The 16,372-nt window shown below is 48.3% G+C and overlaps 2 protein-coding genes across 2 annotated transcripts in view; both read right to left on the minus strand.

Annotated features, from left to right (window-relative positions):
- LOC123759307 (uncharacterized) overlaps positions 1–16,372 on the minus strand; it is a gene marked incomplete at its 3' end in the record, with an annotated part of 233,911 nt that overhangs the window by 131,359 nt on the left and 86,180 nt on the right.
- On the minus strand, positions 13,674–14,825 carry LOC123759509 (collagen alpha-2(IV) chain-like). The gene has a single exon (XM_045744619.2). It carries the CDS (start codon positions 14,823–14,825, stop codon positions 13,674–13,676), a length of 1,152 nt encoding a protein of 383 aa, XP_045600575.2.

Below are 16,372 nucleotides of genomic sequence, written 5' to 3' on the forward strand. Positions count from 1 at the left end.
GCCATGCTGGCTGGCTGGTCGACTGGTTGGCTGCCATGCTGGCTGGCTGGTCGACTGGTTGGCTAGCATCCTGGCTGGATGGTCGACTGGTTGGCTAGCATCCTGGCTGGATGGTCGACTGGTTGGCTAGCATCCTGGCTGGATGGTCGACTGGCTGGCTAGTTGACTGACTTGCTGGCTGGCCACCTTGTTACCTGACAAACTGGCTGGCTGGCCACCTTGTTACCCGACAAACTGGCTGGCTGGCCACCTTGTTACCCGACAAACTGGCTGGCTGGCCACCTTGTTACCCGACAAACTGGCTGGCTGGCCACCTTGTTACCCGACAAACTGGCTGGCTGGCCACCTTGTTACCCGACAAACTGGCTGGCTGGCCACCTTGTTACCCGACAAACTGGCTGGCTGGCCACCTTGTTACCCGACAAACTGGCTGGCTGGCCACCTTGTTACCCGACAAACTGGCTGGCTGGCCACCTTGTTACCCGACAAACTGGCTGGCTGGCCACCTTGTTACCCGACAAACTGGCTGGCTGGCCACCTTGTTACCCGACAAACTGGCTGGCTGGGCACGTTGTTACCCGACAAACTGGCTGGCTGGCCACCTTGTTACCCGACAAACTGGCTGGCTGGCTGGCCACCTTGTTACCTGACAAACTGGCTGGCTGGCCAACTTGTTACCCGACAAACTGGCTGGCTGGCCACCTTGTTACCCGACAAACTGGCTGGCTGGCCACCTTGTTACCTGACAAACTGGCTGGCTGGCCACCTTGTTACCCGACAAACTGGCTGGTCTGCTGGCTGGCAGGTCGACTGGGTAATTGGAATATTGGGTGGGTGCAGCACTTCCCTCCCACACCTCACCTCCCGTACGAGCCGTCAACCCGTCCTCGACTCAAGTCCTTTACATCCAGCGGTCGACCCCACAGACGAATTCATAAATTTTTACATGCTGTTCATTCAAAACGGGAATTTTCTCAAACATAAATCAATATTTTATTAGCATATATTGTGCATATATAGGCCTAGGTTAGGTTAGGTGTTTAGGTTCTGTTGGCGATTATTTGTATTTGTAGTACGTGAGTGAAGCATTTACAGCGTTGTGGTTCGAACAAAATTCGTCAGTGAAGCACTTGTTCCGGAAGTATTCGAACGATTTCAGTTTGAATGTCTTGGGGACCATTGAATGGTCCCCAAGACGTTGGGGATATAGCCTCAGCTACTAATGTCTTTTGAACAGTCACGGTTGGTCGAGTGGTTAAGGAACCGGGTACGCCATGTGCATAGTGCTCCTGGCTGTCTGGATTCGAATCCTTCTGGGGTGTGATTATTTTTATTATTATCTATATAATAAATATAATATATATATATATATATACACAGAGAGAGAGAGAGAGAGAGAGAGAGAGAGAGAGAGAGAGAGAGAGAGAGAGAGAGAGAGAGAGAGAGAGAGAGAGAGAGAGAGAGAGAGAACAAAATAAGAACGATATATAATTACGTTACAAAATAAATAAAATTATAATGAAACATACGTCTCTTTTTACAGAGGTTGAGGGCTCCTCGGTGTACCAACACGTCACACGTCATAAGACGTCGCCAGTAACAAGTCACTGGAAACGTGAGACCTACCAGAGAGTTGGAAGACGGCTAACGTAGTCCCAATCTACAAAACAGTGAGATAGGCAGGAGGCCCTAAACTACATGCCGGTGTCCTTAACGTGTATACCATGCAAGGTGAGGGAGAAGATAGTTAGATAAAGCCTGGTAGCACATCTACCGTTGATTGACAGTTGAGAGGCGGGCCGAAAGAGCAAACCTCAACCCCCGCAAACACAACTAGGAATACATCTGGAGAGAATGGACTTTGTAACACGTCACCAGCATGGGTTTTGGGAAGTTGTGTCTTACAGGTTTAATAGAATTCTATGACCAAGCAACAAGCATTAAGCAAGAAAGAGAAGAATGGCAGACTGCATTTTCTTGGACTGTCAGAAAGCTTTTGACACAGTACCCCATAAGAGACTTTTGCATAAGTTGGAAAAACAGGCTGGAGTAAGTGGTAGGGTGTTCCAGTGGATAAGGGAGTACCTAAGCAACAGAAAGCAGAGAGTTACTGTGAGGGATGAGACCTCAGACTGTCGTGATGCCATCAAAGGAGTCAGACTCATTTCTCTCAGTGTTTGCTGATGATGCTAAAATTATGAGAAGGATTAAGACAGGAGGACAGCAAAGAGGCTACAAGATGACCTAGACATACTGAAGGAATGGTCCAACAAATGGCTACTAGAGTTTAACTCGAGCAAGTGCAAAGTGATGAGGATAGGCATAGGGAGCAGGAGGCCAAACTCAAGGTACCAGCTAGGAGAGAAAATCCTTTAACAGTCAAAACGAGAGAAAGATCTGGGGGTTGATATCCCACCAGAACTGTCCCCTGAAGCCCACATCAAAAGAACATCAGCGACTGATGACCATAAGAACTGCCTTCAGAAACTTGTGTAAGATAAAATTCAGAACCTTGTATACCACCTATGTCAGACTAATACTGGAATATGCAGCTCCAGTGTGGAGTCCACATCTAGTCAAACACAAAACGAAGTTAGAAAAGGTTCAAAGGTATACCACCAAGCTAGTCCCCGAGCTGAGTGGAATGAGCTATCAGGAAAGATTACTGGAACTGAACCTCACGACACTGGAAGACAGAAGATTTAAGGGAGACATGATCATTATCTACAAAATTCTCAAAAGGAATTGATAGGGTAGATAAAGGTAAACCGTTTAACAAGAGTGGTACGCGAACAAGGGGACACAGGTAGAAACTGAGTGCCCAAATGAGCCACAGGGACGTTAGAAAGAACTTTTTCAGTGTCAGAGTAGTTAACAGGTGAAATGCATTAGGCAGTGATGTGGTGGAGGCTGACTCCATACACAGTTTCAAACGTAGATATGATAGAGCCCAGTAGGCTCAGGAACCTGTACATCAGTTGATTGACAGTCGAGAGGCGGGACCAAAGAGGTCCCGCCTCTGGCTATTACCAAAGACCCAAAGTTCAACCCCCTCAAGCACAACTAGGTGAGTACATATCTTAAAGGTGCCGCTATCGTATTTTTACATCCTTCTCACTAAACTGTTGGCCAGATATTACCGCCAGATGGCTCAGTAGTTGGACATTTTGAAGATTTTATCACGTGATAGCATCTACCAGGGTGGAAGCTGCTGCCACAGCTGCATGTTCCACAGCCACTGTAGCAGTAACAGTAGCAGCCGCCGCCACGGTGGGGGGAGAGGGGGGGGAGGGTTCCACAGCCACTGTAGCAGTAACAGTAGCAGCCGCCGCCACGGTAGCAGGGGGGTAAGGGGAGGGGGGATAACCGGTACAAACCCGCATGAGCAGATCCCACCATTTGGCAGCGGCAACGTGCCCTTGACGTCATGACCTTGGCCAACGTCACCGTCCCGCCCAGTTAGGGTGCTAGGCCGAGGTCCCCCGTCACTCTACTGTAGCTTCCTCACTATAATTATGGCTCTCTAGGCTACGCTCCCTCACTGTAGGCTCCTCACCACAAGCTGGTCACCTCTCTCTGTCTAATCACTCTTTTTCACGTTCTATCAGTCCAAATGCTTGCTCTTTTCCTCTATTATTACCTCACTCTCACTATTTCGCCTCTTTGCCAAATGCTAAATATAGCCAACCCGTGTCCACATGACTTCTGGCAAGAACATCCTCGTCTCCTCATAACACTAATATATATTATATTATATATATATTACAATATACTCTATACAATATACAATATACCAAACTCTCACAAGTCGAGCCTGGCCTCGGGCCGGGCTTGGGGAGTAGAAGAACTCCCAGAACCCCATCAACCAGGTATCAACCAGGTATAATATATTATTATATATAATCGCAAAAAATATGCGATTTGGTTATGCGTAAGTATCCACAAAGTAAGAATGAAGATGAAAGTTCAAATGTTTTCTTGTTTCAACACACAATCAACATATTGATAATTTGTTGAAACAAGAAAACGTTCGGAATTTTTGTTTCATTCTTTTTTTAATACATACGCACACTAATATAATATATATTAAATTAGAAGAGTACGACAGACTGCTGAAATCAATGTAAAAAAAAAGGCCTCTCAGCGACTCGCTGAGTAAACAAGGCTCCTTTCCTGTCAGACTCGGGGGGCCTCGGCGTTTGCACAGCAACACAAATTCCTGGACCAGCGTTCCTGTCCTCATCAGTGGCATCTGACAGCCTGGTGAGGGAAATCCTACCTGATTACTTATGTCACCAGGGAGGGGTACAAGATCCCAGCTTTACCGTCTGCACCACCAAATGGGACTCTTTTTGCAGGACCAACACCCCAACCACCACCACCTGAAGCTCACAAGCAATCCAGCTGGAATGGCCCCATTGTCGACCATAAAGCTGCGACATACCTACAAGCTGCGACAACACCACATGACACTGCCCTGCTTAGGGCTGTAGCAGCTCCCCATGCAGGTGACTTCCTATTGGCAATCACAATGTCAGCAACTGGCACTCATCTCACACTGCAGGCCCTCCGAATTGCTGTGGCTCTCCGCCTCGCTGCCCCAATCCACACCGAATACAAGCGTATTCAAGTAGCGCCTGACAGCCGAGTGGACAGCGCTTCATATTCGTAGTCCTGAGGTTCCGGGTTCGATCTCCGGTGGAGACAAATGGGCAAAAAGTTTCTTTCACCCTGATGCACCTGTTCACCTAGCAGTAAATAGGTACCTGGTAGTTAGACAGCTGCTACCGGCTGCTTCCTGGGGGTGTGTAACAAAAAGGAGGCCTGGTCGAGGACCGGGCCGCGGGGACGCTAAGCCCCGAAATCATCTCAAGATAACCTCAAGATAACCTAACCTAATATGACCGAGGACCCACGCATCGAAAACATGTATGTCTACGGGCCGCTATGATTTATAGTACAACATATTTTGTCCGCTGGTGATTTTGGCATCAAAATACAATGTATTATTCGCAGGTTGTCACAGTGTGGGACAAGCGGCCTGGCGCGCCCCATGTCACAGCGCCTCGTTTTCTATGTTATTGTGTACGAACTTTCAATATTTTTCCCTCGTTTTTTTAATCCGAAATGATGAGCCAATAAAAGTGGCGTATGATGCAATGATAGCGAGTGAATGAACGAATACATAAAGCAATTCACTCTGTAGTTACAGGACGAGTCACGTGTATCTCTGAACAACCTAACTGGTCCAGAAGGTACAGAAGAGTGAGGCTGAATGCACGCATCAAGTCAGCACAGGGACGGCCCCCGGGTGATATTCCAACACAAAAACTAATACGCATTTAAAACTTCATTTGTACTTCCGCATTTGCAAGCATTGACACGCAATCAAAATACATGGACACAATTATAGACGAGTCTATAATTGTATAATTATATATAGACGGGTCATGAGAAAATTCAGGGGCAATACGATTGGTCGATGCATTACACAGGACGCCAAAATTCTCATTGATACATCACGGTATTCTAATTTAGGTTAGCAGAGATTATATTTACTGACATTTATGCAAGAAACCAAAGAAAATCAATCCACTTTATATATATAATTGTAGAAGTTGATCCCCACAACCACAATGTAAATAAAGAACAGGTGAAGGTGTGCCATCAATGAAAGGGACCAGAAGAGACCCACGGATATTTTGTTGCTACCTAGTTTATTGTACACTCCAAACTCACCCGCTTTATACACATGATCAAGCAGGCTGTGATTCATACGTCAGGCTGCGAGCAGCCGCGTCCAACAGCCTGGTTGACCAGTCCAGCAACCAGGAGGCCTGATCAGAGACCAGGCCGCTGGGACGTTGAGCCCCGAAATCATCACAAGGTAACCACTCAGCGAGCGGTAGCGCAAAAAAAACGACTAAAGAGGACACGAAAGGTCTTAATCAGACCTCAACGGGTATTTTTACATTTACAATTTCAATTAATTTGCAAACCTTACAATTATAATGAGAGATAGTAACAGGCGAGGAGTCACAACGTGGCTGAAGAACGTTGACCAGACTACACACGAGAAGGTGAAGGGACGACGACGTTTCGGTCCGTCCTGGACCATTCTTTAGTCGAAACGTCGTCGTCCCTTCACCTTCTAGAGTGTGTGGTCTGGTCAACAGAGCTAGTAACACTTTTTTTGCACTGGTGGCGCCATTGAGAAGCAGAGCTAAGAGGGCAATGTGGGAGTATGTGTGTTGGGGCAGTGGGGGAACCTTGGCCTCACGGTCATCATGGGTTGCCCGAGCAGCAGGATGTTGCTAGTGGCTGCATGCCAGGCACAGACACATGCACACTCCAGTCACCGGCCACCTGCACTACATTTACTCTCACTCACAAAAATACCTGTTTTAATATATATAAAACACTGGGGGGGGGGGGGGGAAGGTACCCCGGCTGTACCCGGATCTATCTGCCTCCCCTCTCTCTTTAATTTATTATATTATATATATTTTTTATATATATATATATATATATATATATATATATATATATATATATATATATATATTTATTTATTTATATAATGAATGAATGATAACTCCACACCCCAGAAGTGACTCGAACCCGGACCACCAGGCGCACATTGCAACTGGTGTATACGGTGCCTTAAACCACTCTACCATCAGTGACCGTACCATCAAAGTGCCGTCAGGGTGGTGGTTATCACCACATTTTGTACGGTCACTGATGGTCGAGTGGTTAAAGGCACCGTGTACACCAGTTGCACTGTGCTCCTGGCGGTCCGGGTTCGAGTCACTTCTGGGATGTGGAGTTTTCATTCGCATATATGCTTGGGGGACCATTCAAGCTTGTTTGCATATTATATATATATATATATATATATATATATTTTCCCACACACACCCACACCCACACACACACACACACACCTTTATGTTAACAGACCATAAACGTACGAAGAAGTATGTTAGTAGCAGATGTAACAACATTCCTTACACAGATAATCTTCTGCAAGTACAGTTACATGTACAATAATTCTCTTCAAATGCATCACACACATTTTAATATGTAAAAATTTTCGCAACTCTGTTATACATAATACATGTGCATAATCAACACTATTCTCAGCTCGGATATATATTAGGAACACCAGTGTCAGTTAGAGTATATATGGTAATGTAACACCAGTGTCAGCTCGGGTATATATGGTAATGTAACACCAGTGTCAGCTCGGGTATATATGGTAATGTAACACCAGTGTCAGCTCGGGTATATATGGTAATGTAACACCAGTGTCAGCTCGGGTATATATGGTAATGTAACACCAGTGTCAGCTAGAGTATATATGGTAATGTAACAACAGTGTCAGCTGGAACACAGATGACAAGGCCGGCCCGTCATCCACAATGTAAGCACAGCTTGTAGCGAGGGATGTACAAAATATGAACTCTTGTGCCACAAAAAAGTCCACGTATTGTACTATGGATTTTGTAGTGCCCGAGAAAGAAGCTGTCTCATGTCTAGTACTGCACATCTATGCACTAAATTAGGCCTAGAATTGTGTATCCTAGGCCTATCGTTGCCTAGGACAGGTTGATGGCTACTTTGTTTCACATTGTTTTGCCTGTAGAACTCCAGTAGTACGTAACGCGAACTTTATTGGAAACAGGTAGGTGGTAGTAGGCATCCATCAGTCTCAGACTATGGAGTTGCGCTCTGGTTGTCGGTCTGGAGTGGCCTCACCAGGGGCCAGATTCACGAAAGTACTTACGCAAGCACTTACGAACCTGTAAATCTTTTCTCAATCTTTCGCGGCTTTGTTTACAATTATTAAACAGTTAATGAGCTCTGAAGCACCAGGAGGCTGTTTATAACAATAACAACAATTGAATGGGAAATTTTCATGCTTGTAAACTGTTTAATAAATGTAACCAAAGCCGTCAAAGATTGAGGAAAGATGTACACGTTCGTAAGTGCTTGCGTAAGTACTTTCGTAAATCTGGCCCCAGGGCGCAAAGCCAGGGTAGGTTGACTCGGGGGAGAAGCTGTCCATATTTTGTACTTTCCGTCCTTAGTAGTGTAGCAGAGAGGGTTCTGGAGGCAGGGATGGGCATGGCAGCACCACGCTGGGCTCGGGAACTAATGTATATGATCACGTAATAATGCAACACAACCCTCCACACTGGTATACATAATATGCGTAATAATACATCATTTACCTCGGACACACACACTGCCACATATTACACTCTACCACAAACACTTTAACCCACTGTATCAACAAACTCTTCCTACACAATTACAACCTAATAATAGGTTCCATAGTGGCAATAATACGACAATAGCCTCCTTTTTCTTAAGTAAGGGATGGAGGGAGGTAATTTTCAGCTTAAATTGCTTGGTAAGAGTCACTGTTTACCAGGCTCACCCTTGCATTACCTGTAGTCGGGTTAAATTAACTTAACCTTGTTTTCCAACATAAAATGTGAAGGAGCATCGCAGCGCACCGAGACACTGGCGACAAGAGCGGTGGCGAAGTTGCCTGTCGCCTCGCCACTTGGCGGGCTGCGAGGCGACACCACATGAACCTCATGAACTCCTCCAAGTGAGCCAAATAAACATGGAGGAGTTTACTGTACCTGATCGTCGGTGCCAGTCATTCCAGAGTTTTAACTTGGTCTCAACTGGAGCCTGAAAAACTACGTCCCTTGACCGCCTCAACAGTACTTGCATTAACAAATTCAAATAACTAAATTAATACAAAAAAGTGATGAAATCCTGTATGGAATACCTGATGACTGGCCCACCATGGCATACATACATACGAGACGTAAGTATGCTGTTTCGTAAACCCGTCGAGTCAGGTCCAGCGCCATCCCGTCACAGAATATATACACAAAGACGTGTACGAACTTAACGCTGTGTATACAGAGTTTACTTTGGCGTTGAACTATGTTCACTATTTGAGTATACCTGCTGGCCTGCTAGTAAGCTGGTGTGGCGGTCGTTATAACTATCCAACTAACAAGACCAGACCAAAAGCCATGCCAACAGCCGGTCAAGTGACAACGAGACAACACAATATAAGCATCAGCTGGGGTACGATGTGGAGAATATTAATGGAGACTGGTGGCTACTGGATCCCCTCGAGCTGACGGAGAGCAAGGAGAGGGAGGTAGAGAGAGTGGGTTATCTTGGTTATCTTGAGGTTATCTTGAGATGATTTCGGGGCTTTAGTGTCCCCGCGGCCCGGTCCTCGACCAGGCCTCCACCCCTAGGAAGCAGCCCGTGACAGGTGACTAACACCCAGGTACCTATTTTACTGCTAGGTAACAGGGGCATAGGGTGAAAGAAACTCTGCCCATTGTTTCTCGCCGGCGCCTGGGATCGAACCCAGGACCACAGGATCGTAAGTCCAGCGTGCTGTCCGCTCGGCTTCCCTGGGGTTACGTAGTCTAAGAAGTATCAGCTATACAAGCAATTCCTCTTGCGATATCTACTACCCAATACTGGGTAGTGATTGACTAATTTGTATTCATAAGTGTACATATATTTCACATGTAACAAAGATAACAATTGGTATAGACACAAGCATACGCAGTACCTTAAAATACGGATAACTACCCACAGATAACCGGACCATGGCTGGACACGGGAGGGTTTTATTATTATTATTATTATTTTCTACCACAGACGTGGCCACACATTTACAATGCTAACCAGCATATATACATTTTCTTCTGTCCTTCATGGACAGGGTTAGAGATTTGCTTTTAAAATGCTAAGCTAACCTACATACGTAAATACATAGATACACAAATTTACGTATGCCCTACATAAAGTGTTCGATGTGTCTTTTACATAGTGTCATTAATGTGCATTTACAAAGGTAAAATGTAATTCTGATCAGCTTCCACATATACTTTATACACATACATACACACACATATGTACATATACATATATACACACATGCATTCACATACATTTGTCTTTTACTCTGACAGGGTGAGATAGCTGATAGAGAAACTAGTGTGCAAGTAAGCACTTAATCACTGAAGGTGATTAAGGTGCTTTTACAAGCTCAGGGTATATAATTACATCATATATATACATTGTATGATTGATATATTGCATGGTCAATCTTGGGTACAAGTCCAATATATCAAGTATTCCAGTACTCATAGTAATTACACAGTTCAGCATACCTTAGCCCAGGAGGACGAAAGTCAGTCAGTATGGGACATTCTACAATATAATGTTCAAGAGAGTGCATGTTTTCTCTTTCACAAAGTTGACACATTGTGTACTCGACATTTGGGTTTTGAGACAGCTGCCAGATACGTCTATATCCCAGGCGTATTCTGGCCACTATAACATCACATTGCCGGGTTCTTGTTCTATTAGTCCCATACGTGAATATCTCCTTACGATATCTATCATAATATTTAATGATACAACTTTCAGGTCTTTGTGAATTAGTTAGGTCGGTGAGGTTTTAATTAGATATTTGTTTAAGCATTCTCTTTGTCACTGCTAATGAAACACCCATATCAATTTCTACCACTGGTTTTCTACAGGCTGTCTTTGCAAGCATATCAACAGTGTCATGCCTTGAGATGCCAACATGTGATGGTATCCATAGGAATTTAATTTCAAATCTGTTTTCTTTGGCACCTAAAACATTCATTCGAATATCACTGACTATTTTCTGGGTGTTACTACTATGTGCGTTTAATGCCAGGAGTGCACTCTGCGAGTCACAGTATACAAGTCCACTGCCTTTGTCTTTTAAACATTCAGTGGCAAGGTATATGCCTGCAAGTTCGGTTTGAGTTGTATCTGTCCAGTCATTGACGCGCTTCATTGCTGTATGTACGAGAGAAGACTGTTCAAATATATTACATGCGCATCTAGTACATCGTCCACCTTCTTCTACAGAGCCGTCGGTATAGCACTGATACACATCGTTACCCATACCCCGAGTACTCTCAGTGATGCTTTTCAGTGTTAACTGTTTTAATAATGTAGAGTGCACACTATATTTCTTGGGTGCATTTACAGTTATCCCACGGAGTAATTGGTTGATTAATCAGTAATTGAGTTGGGTACATATTTAATATTTTGATGGAGTTGGCTACCTTGTAGAACCAAAATACATAATCAGATTTCGCTCTTCTTCCATAGACCTCAGGTGAGTGCAGCATTAGAAAGTTTAGCTTGAAACTTCATGTGTTGCCGAGATCTACTCAATGCCTTCACGCCGAAAACTGTGCTAATCGACAAAATTCTCTCACTTATGGTAGGTAATTTTAACTCTGCTCTCATATTAACTATTCTCGTGGACTTTAGAGCCCCAGGGATCAGACGCATAGCTTCATTTTGCAAGGTTTCAAGAGACTTTAGCTCTGTCTGTATACAGTGTGAGATGAAGAGCATTGTAGTCAATCACAGACCGGGGTGGACGTGCGTCCGACTCCTCCGGTGCCTTGTTCGTCTGTGGTGAACTGCTGGTTCTCCCTGCCTGGTATGCTGCTGGTGTAGCCCTGCTGTCAGTATGGGGTCATCCTCGCCCCCGCTGCTACGGTCCGCGCCGGCTGGTCTGTGGCTCTCATGCAAGGTGGATTATAGAAGCTTGTGTGTTACGATCTTCCACGTTTTGGAAGTAAAGGGTGAGAACCTGGTTGGTTTTTAGGTGCTTCGAGAGGACCGTACTGTGATGACGTCTGCTTCTGTTACGTCCTTCCAGGAGGACATGGTGCGTTACATGGAAAAGGTGACGCAGCTGCAGAAAAGCCGTGAATGTGTTGTCGACATCAGGAGGGGCCTGGCAGCTGATTGGACAGCGTTCGGGTTTCATAATCCTAAGTTTCCTGGTTCGATCCTCGCTAGAGGCGGAAAAAAATGGGCAGTTTCTTTCACCCTAATGCCTCTGTTCACCTAGCAATAAATAGATACCTGGTAGTTTGACAGCTACTACGGGGTGTTTCCTGGGGGTGTGTAAAAAAAAAAAAGCGTGGTCGAGGACCGGGCCGCGGGGACGCTAAGCCCCGAAATCATCTCAAGATAACATGAGTCTCTCTTCGTTCGACATTTGAAATACTGGATGCCTCATCCTTCGTGCCCTGGGTCGGTAGGGTACAGTGGAAGGTATTCGTCTCAACAAGCCCAGGACCTGTTATATGAATGTGGGTGTTGGCCATTTTGCTGCCGGGTATACTGTTGACCTGACTGGCCGGGTGAATATCTTCAGAGAAACGGACTTCCCTTCGGTGTGACAGCCAGGTGGTGGCCCTAGTGGTGAGGAGCCTCAAGTGCATGCTGTTGCTGGCTTACGTTCTGGGAGCGACGGAGTGTGGAGGGGAGCGGAGCCCGCGGTACCCGGCGTGCGGTGCGAGCAGGAGCAGAGGCGAGCCGTGAGGGTAGTGTGCTGGTCCATGGTTCACCCTCCCGGAGGTTGTGGCTTCATGGTGCACCAGGTGGGGGTGGTGGATGTGAAGGTCGCGCCTCCGGTGGGTGAGGTGGTGGATGACGTCCTGGACCCCCCAGTCTAGGAGAGGGCCAAGTACCTGGTGCTCGGGCCTAAGGCACGCCGGAGCGTCGGGAGATGAAGGCTGAAGTTGGTTGTGGTGACGTCATAGAGGACGCGTTCACCTTGGTAGCTACGGAAGGTCGTAATAGGTTGTTGGTGCCATCTGTGGTCGGGGGTGGCGGCGATGGCGCTGTGGAGCCAGCTCTTGGTCGGATGTGTGGTGGTGAGGGGAACCGGTTGGGCGGGGGGGGGGGGGGGGGGGGGGGGGGGGGGGGGGGGGGGGGGGGGGGGGGGGGGCGGGGGGGGGGGTAGTGGTGGTTGATGGCGGCCACTTCTAGAGCGATTCGGTGAGGATGGTGTTGCGTAAGGAGCCTGTGGATCCCTTGGGCCACCATGGTGCAGGCGGTGAGGGATGTGCACATGCTTGGGGCTCTATAGGGCCGGATGGTGCTGGGGTGGAGATTAGGGGGAGGGGTCAGTTCCTAGTGTAGGGCCCCCACACGATGGCTGGGGTAAAATGGGTGGTGTGGGGATGAAGATTGGGGCCGTTGGTAACTGTCGTTCATGTGCTTGATCTTTTAGTGTCTACTGTAACTGTTTCCCGCCGACTTGTGTCGGTGGGTCACGGCATTCTGACCACGGAATGAGACATTTTGATTCACATTTTCAGTCTTTGTGATATTCAGATATTGTGTTTCGTTCTGATTGGGACACCAGTTTGGAGGACATTAAGTACATTACATTACGACTAGAACCCCTAAAGTTGCTATTTAAGTACATTACATTTTGGCTCAACTTGTGATGACTTGGTCCAACAGGCAGTTGCTTGTAGCGGCCAACAGGCCCGGTTGGTCCGCTACTTCTTGCAAGAACTTTTCTAATCCGCCTCTTGAATACATCCACCTTTGTTCTAGCAATATTTCTAATGCATGCTGGAAGAGTGTCGAACAGCTGTGGACTTCAAATGTTCAGACAGTGAACTCTGATTGTGCCTATGGCGCCTCTACTCTTCACTGGTTCTATTCTCCATTTCCTTCCGTGTCTTTCCCTCCAGTATGTTGTTATTCTACTGTGCAAAGGTGTCTCTCGATTTTTATTTTTTTAATTCATTTTGGTACCGCAATTAGGACATTTTTTCTTTATTTTTGTTTGGTCTTACAATTAACTTCATATATTGCCTTGGCTGCGTTGTGGGTTTGTTGCAGGTAGTGGCTTCTCTCTTGTGGCGCTTGGTAACCATCCAGCCCTCCACGCCCGGCAGCCCCACGCGCAGCCCTCCACGCCCGGCAGCCCCACACGCAGCCCTCCACGCCTGGTAGCCCCACACGCAGCCCTCCACGCCTGGTAGCCCCACACGCAGCCCTCCACGCCCGGCAGCCCCACACGCAGTCCTCCACGCCCGGCAGCCCCACACGCAGTCCTCCACGCCCGGCAGCCCCACACGCAGTCCTCCACGCCCGGCAGCCCCACACGCAGTCCTCCACGCCCGGCAGCCCCACACGCAGTCCTCCACGCCCGGCAGCCCCACACGCAGTCCTCCACGCCCGGCAGCCCCACACGCAGTCCTCCACGCCCGGCAGCCCCACACGCAGTCCTCCACGCCCGGCAGCCCCACACGCAGTCCTCCACGCCCGGCAGCCCCACACGCAGTCCTCCACGCCCGGCAGCCCCACACGCAGTCATCCACGCCCGGCAGCCCCACACGCAGTCCTCCACGCCCGGCAGCCCCACACGCAGTCCTCCACGCCCGGCAGCCCCACACGCAGTCCTCCACGCCCGGCAGCCCCACACGCAGTCCTCCACGCCCGGCAGCCCCACACGCAGTCCTCCACGCCCGGCAGCCCCACACGCAGTCCTCCACGCCCGGCAGCCCCACACGCAGTCCTCCACGCCCGGCAGCCCCACACGCAGTCCTCCACGCCCGGCAGCCCCACACGCAGTCCTCCACGCCCGGCAGCCCCACACGCCCGGCAGCCCCACACGCAGTCCTCCACGCCCGGCAGCCCCACACGCAGTCCTCCACGCCCGGCAGCCCTCCACGCCCGGCAGCCCTCCACGCCCGGCAGCCCTCCACGCCCGGCAGCCCTCCACGCCCGGCAGCCCCACACGCAGCCCTCCACGCCCGGCAGCCCCACACGCAGCCCTCCACGCCCGGCAGCCCCACACAGGTCGAGGTGGCAGTGTAGCATTCAATTAGGTTAACTGGTGAAGGTGAAGTGGAGGTAATTGGGCCACAAACCCCGCTGAATGAACAGTTCCATATATAACCCCCCATGGCCTCTCGCGCTGCCAGAGGCCAACACTGTGTTTTTAGTAGAGGGGAAACCTGCCAACTTTCCTGGGAAAACGCACCAATAAAGAAGCTATATAGCCAACATGTTAGCGTACGAACTCCTTGACCCAATAACCTACTGAAATGGGTAGACACCTTTCCTTGTACGCAGACCAGACCTGAAGCTTCAACACGAGGGCACAGGTCAGATGGCTCGTCAGACCCTTAACCCACCGAGTGCTGTCGGAGATTATATGATATATATATACATATACATAATTTTCCGATAATGTAAAAAACGCAAGTCCATCACGGGCTCACCATAGCCCGTGCTACTTGGAAGTTTTGTTCCGAGAACCTGAATCTTAAACAACAAGTAAAAAAGAAACTATTAGTTGAGAGGACGGGTTCAAGACGTGCCTCTGGCAGTGAACACTTACGTGTTCACAGTGACAAGTCTCCAGAAACACTGGGTAAAATGTCTTGGTCAAACACGTCCAAAACACACAGTTCTTCCCCGCTGTTGACAAACTGGGAAATATGTCTGGATAATGGCGGCCCACACGCCTTCCCCTCCTCTACAACGGACACCCTGCAGTAATGGTGATGCACGACGCGCGCGCCTGCACGCCCGCCCTTACCAGCACAGTGGCGGGCCTCTTACCATGTGGGACAGGTATACGAGAGGTAGGATCATGTGGGATAGATACATCAGATGGGTATATGTGGGATAGGCACATGTGGGACAGGGACATGACAGTTACATGTGGGGCAGGCAGGTGACACAAACTAAGTGGCTGTCATAACCACTCGCGTATACATGTGGATAGTCACATGACATTACTGCCAACCACAGAAGAAAGACAGGATTAAAGGAAGAGAGAGAGAGAAGTGAAAGGAAATAGGAGTTGAAAATAAAGAATAGACAAGAGACAGAACAACCCTCGACCCTCCAGAAAAATATACCTCGGTCAATTCCTTGACTAAGTAGGTCTCGTTCTTTGCATTATGATGATCAACGTTACAAATTCAACCAACTATATAAAGTAATGGTTTATAAAGTAACCAACATCTACGAATCCTCTGCATCGGACTCGATAGGTTAGGCGGGTTGCTTAGGTTTGTACGTTTCTGTTTAGGTAAAGAGGTTGAATTTTTGGACGGAGTGGCGAGTCTGGAGAACGGGTTGATCACGAGGCCTGGGCCATGGTCTGACACGTCACCTTATTTGATGGTTTTTATATATTGTGCACCCCATACCCACCCCGGGTGGTAGTGGACCCCCATACCCATCCCTCGGGTGGTAGTGGACCCCCATACCCATCCCTCGGGTGGTAGTGGACCCCCATACCCATCCCGCGGGTGGTAGTGGACCCCCATACCCATCCCGCGGGTGGTAGTGGACCCCCATACCCATCCCGCGGGTGGTAGTGGACCCCCATACCCATCCCGCGGGTGGTAGTGGACCCCCATACCCATCCCTCGGGTGGTAGTGGACCCCCATACCCAGCCCTCGGGTGGTAGTGGACCCCCATACCCAGCCCTCGGGT

The sequence above is a fragment of the Procambarus clarkii genome, chromosome 32, assembly GCF_040958095.1.
Source record: "Procambarus clarkii isolate CNS0578487 chromosome 32, FALCON_Pclarkii_2.0, whole genome shotgun sequence".
NCBI lineage: Eukaryota > Metazoa > Arthropoda > Malacostraca > Decapoda > Cambaridae > Procambarus > Procambarus clarkii.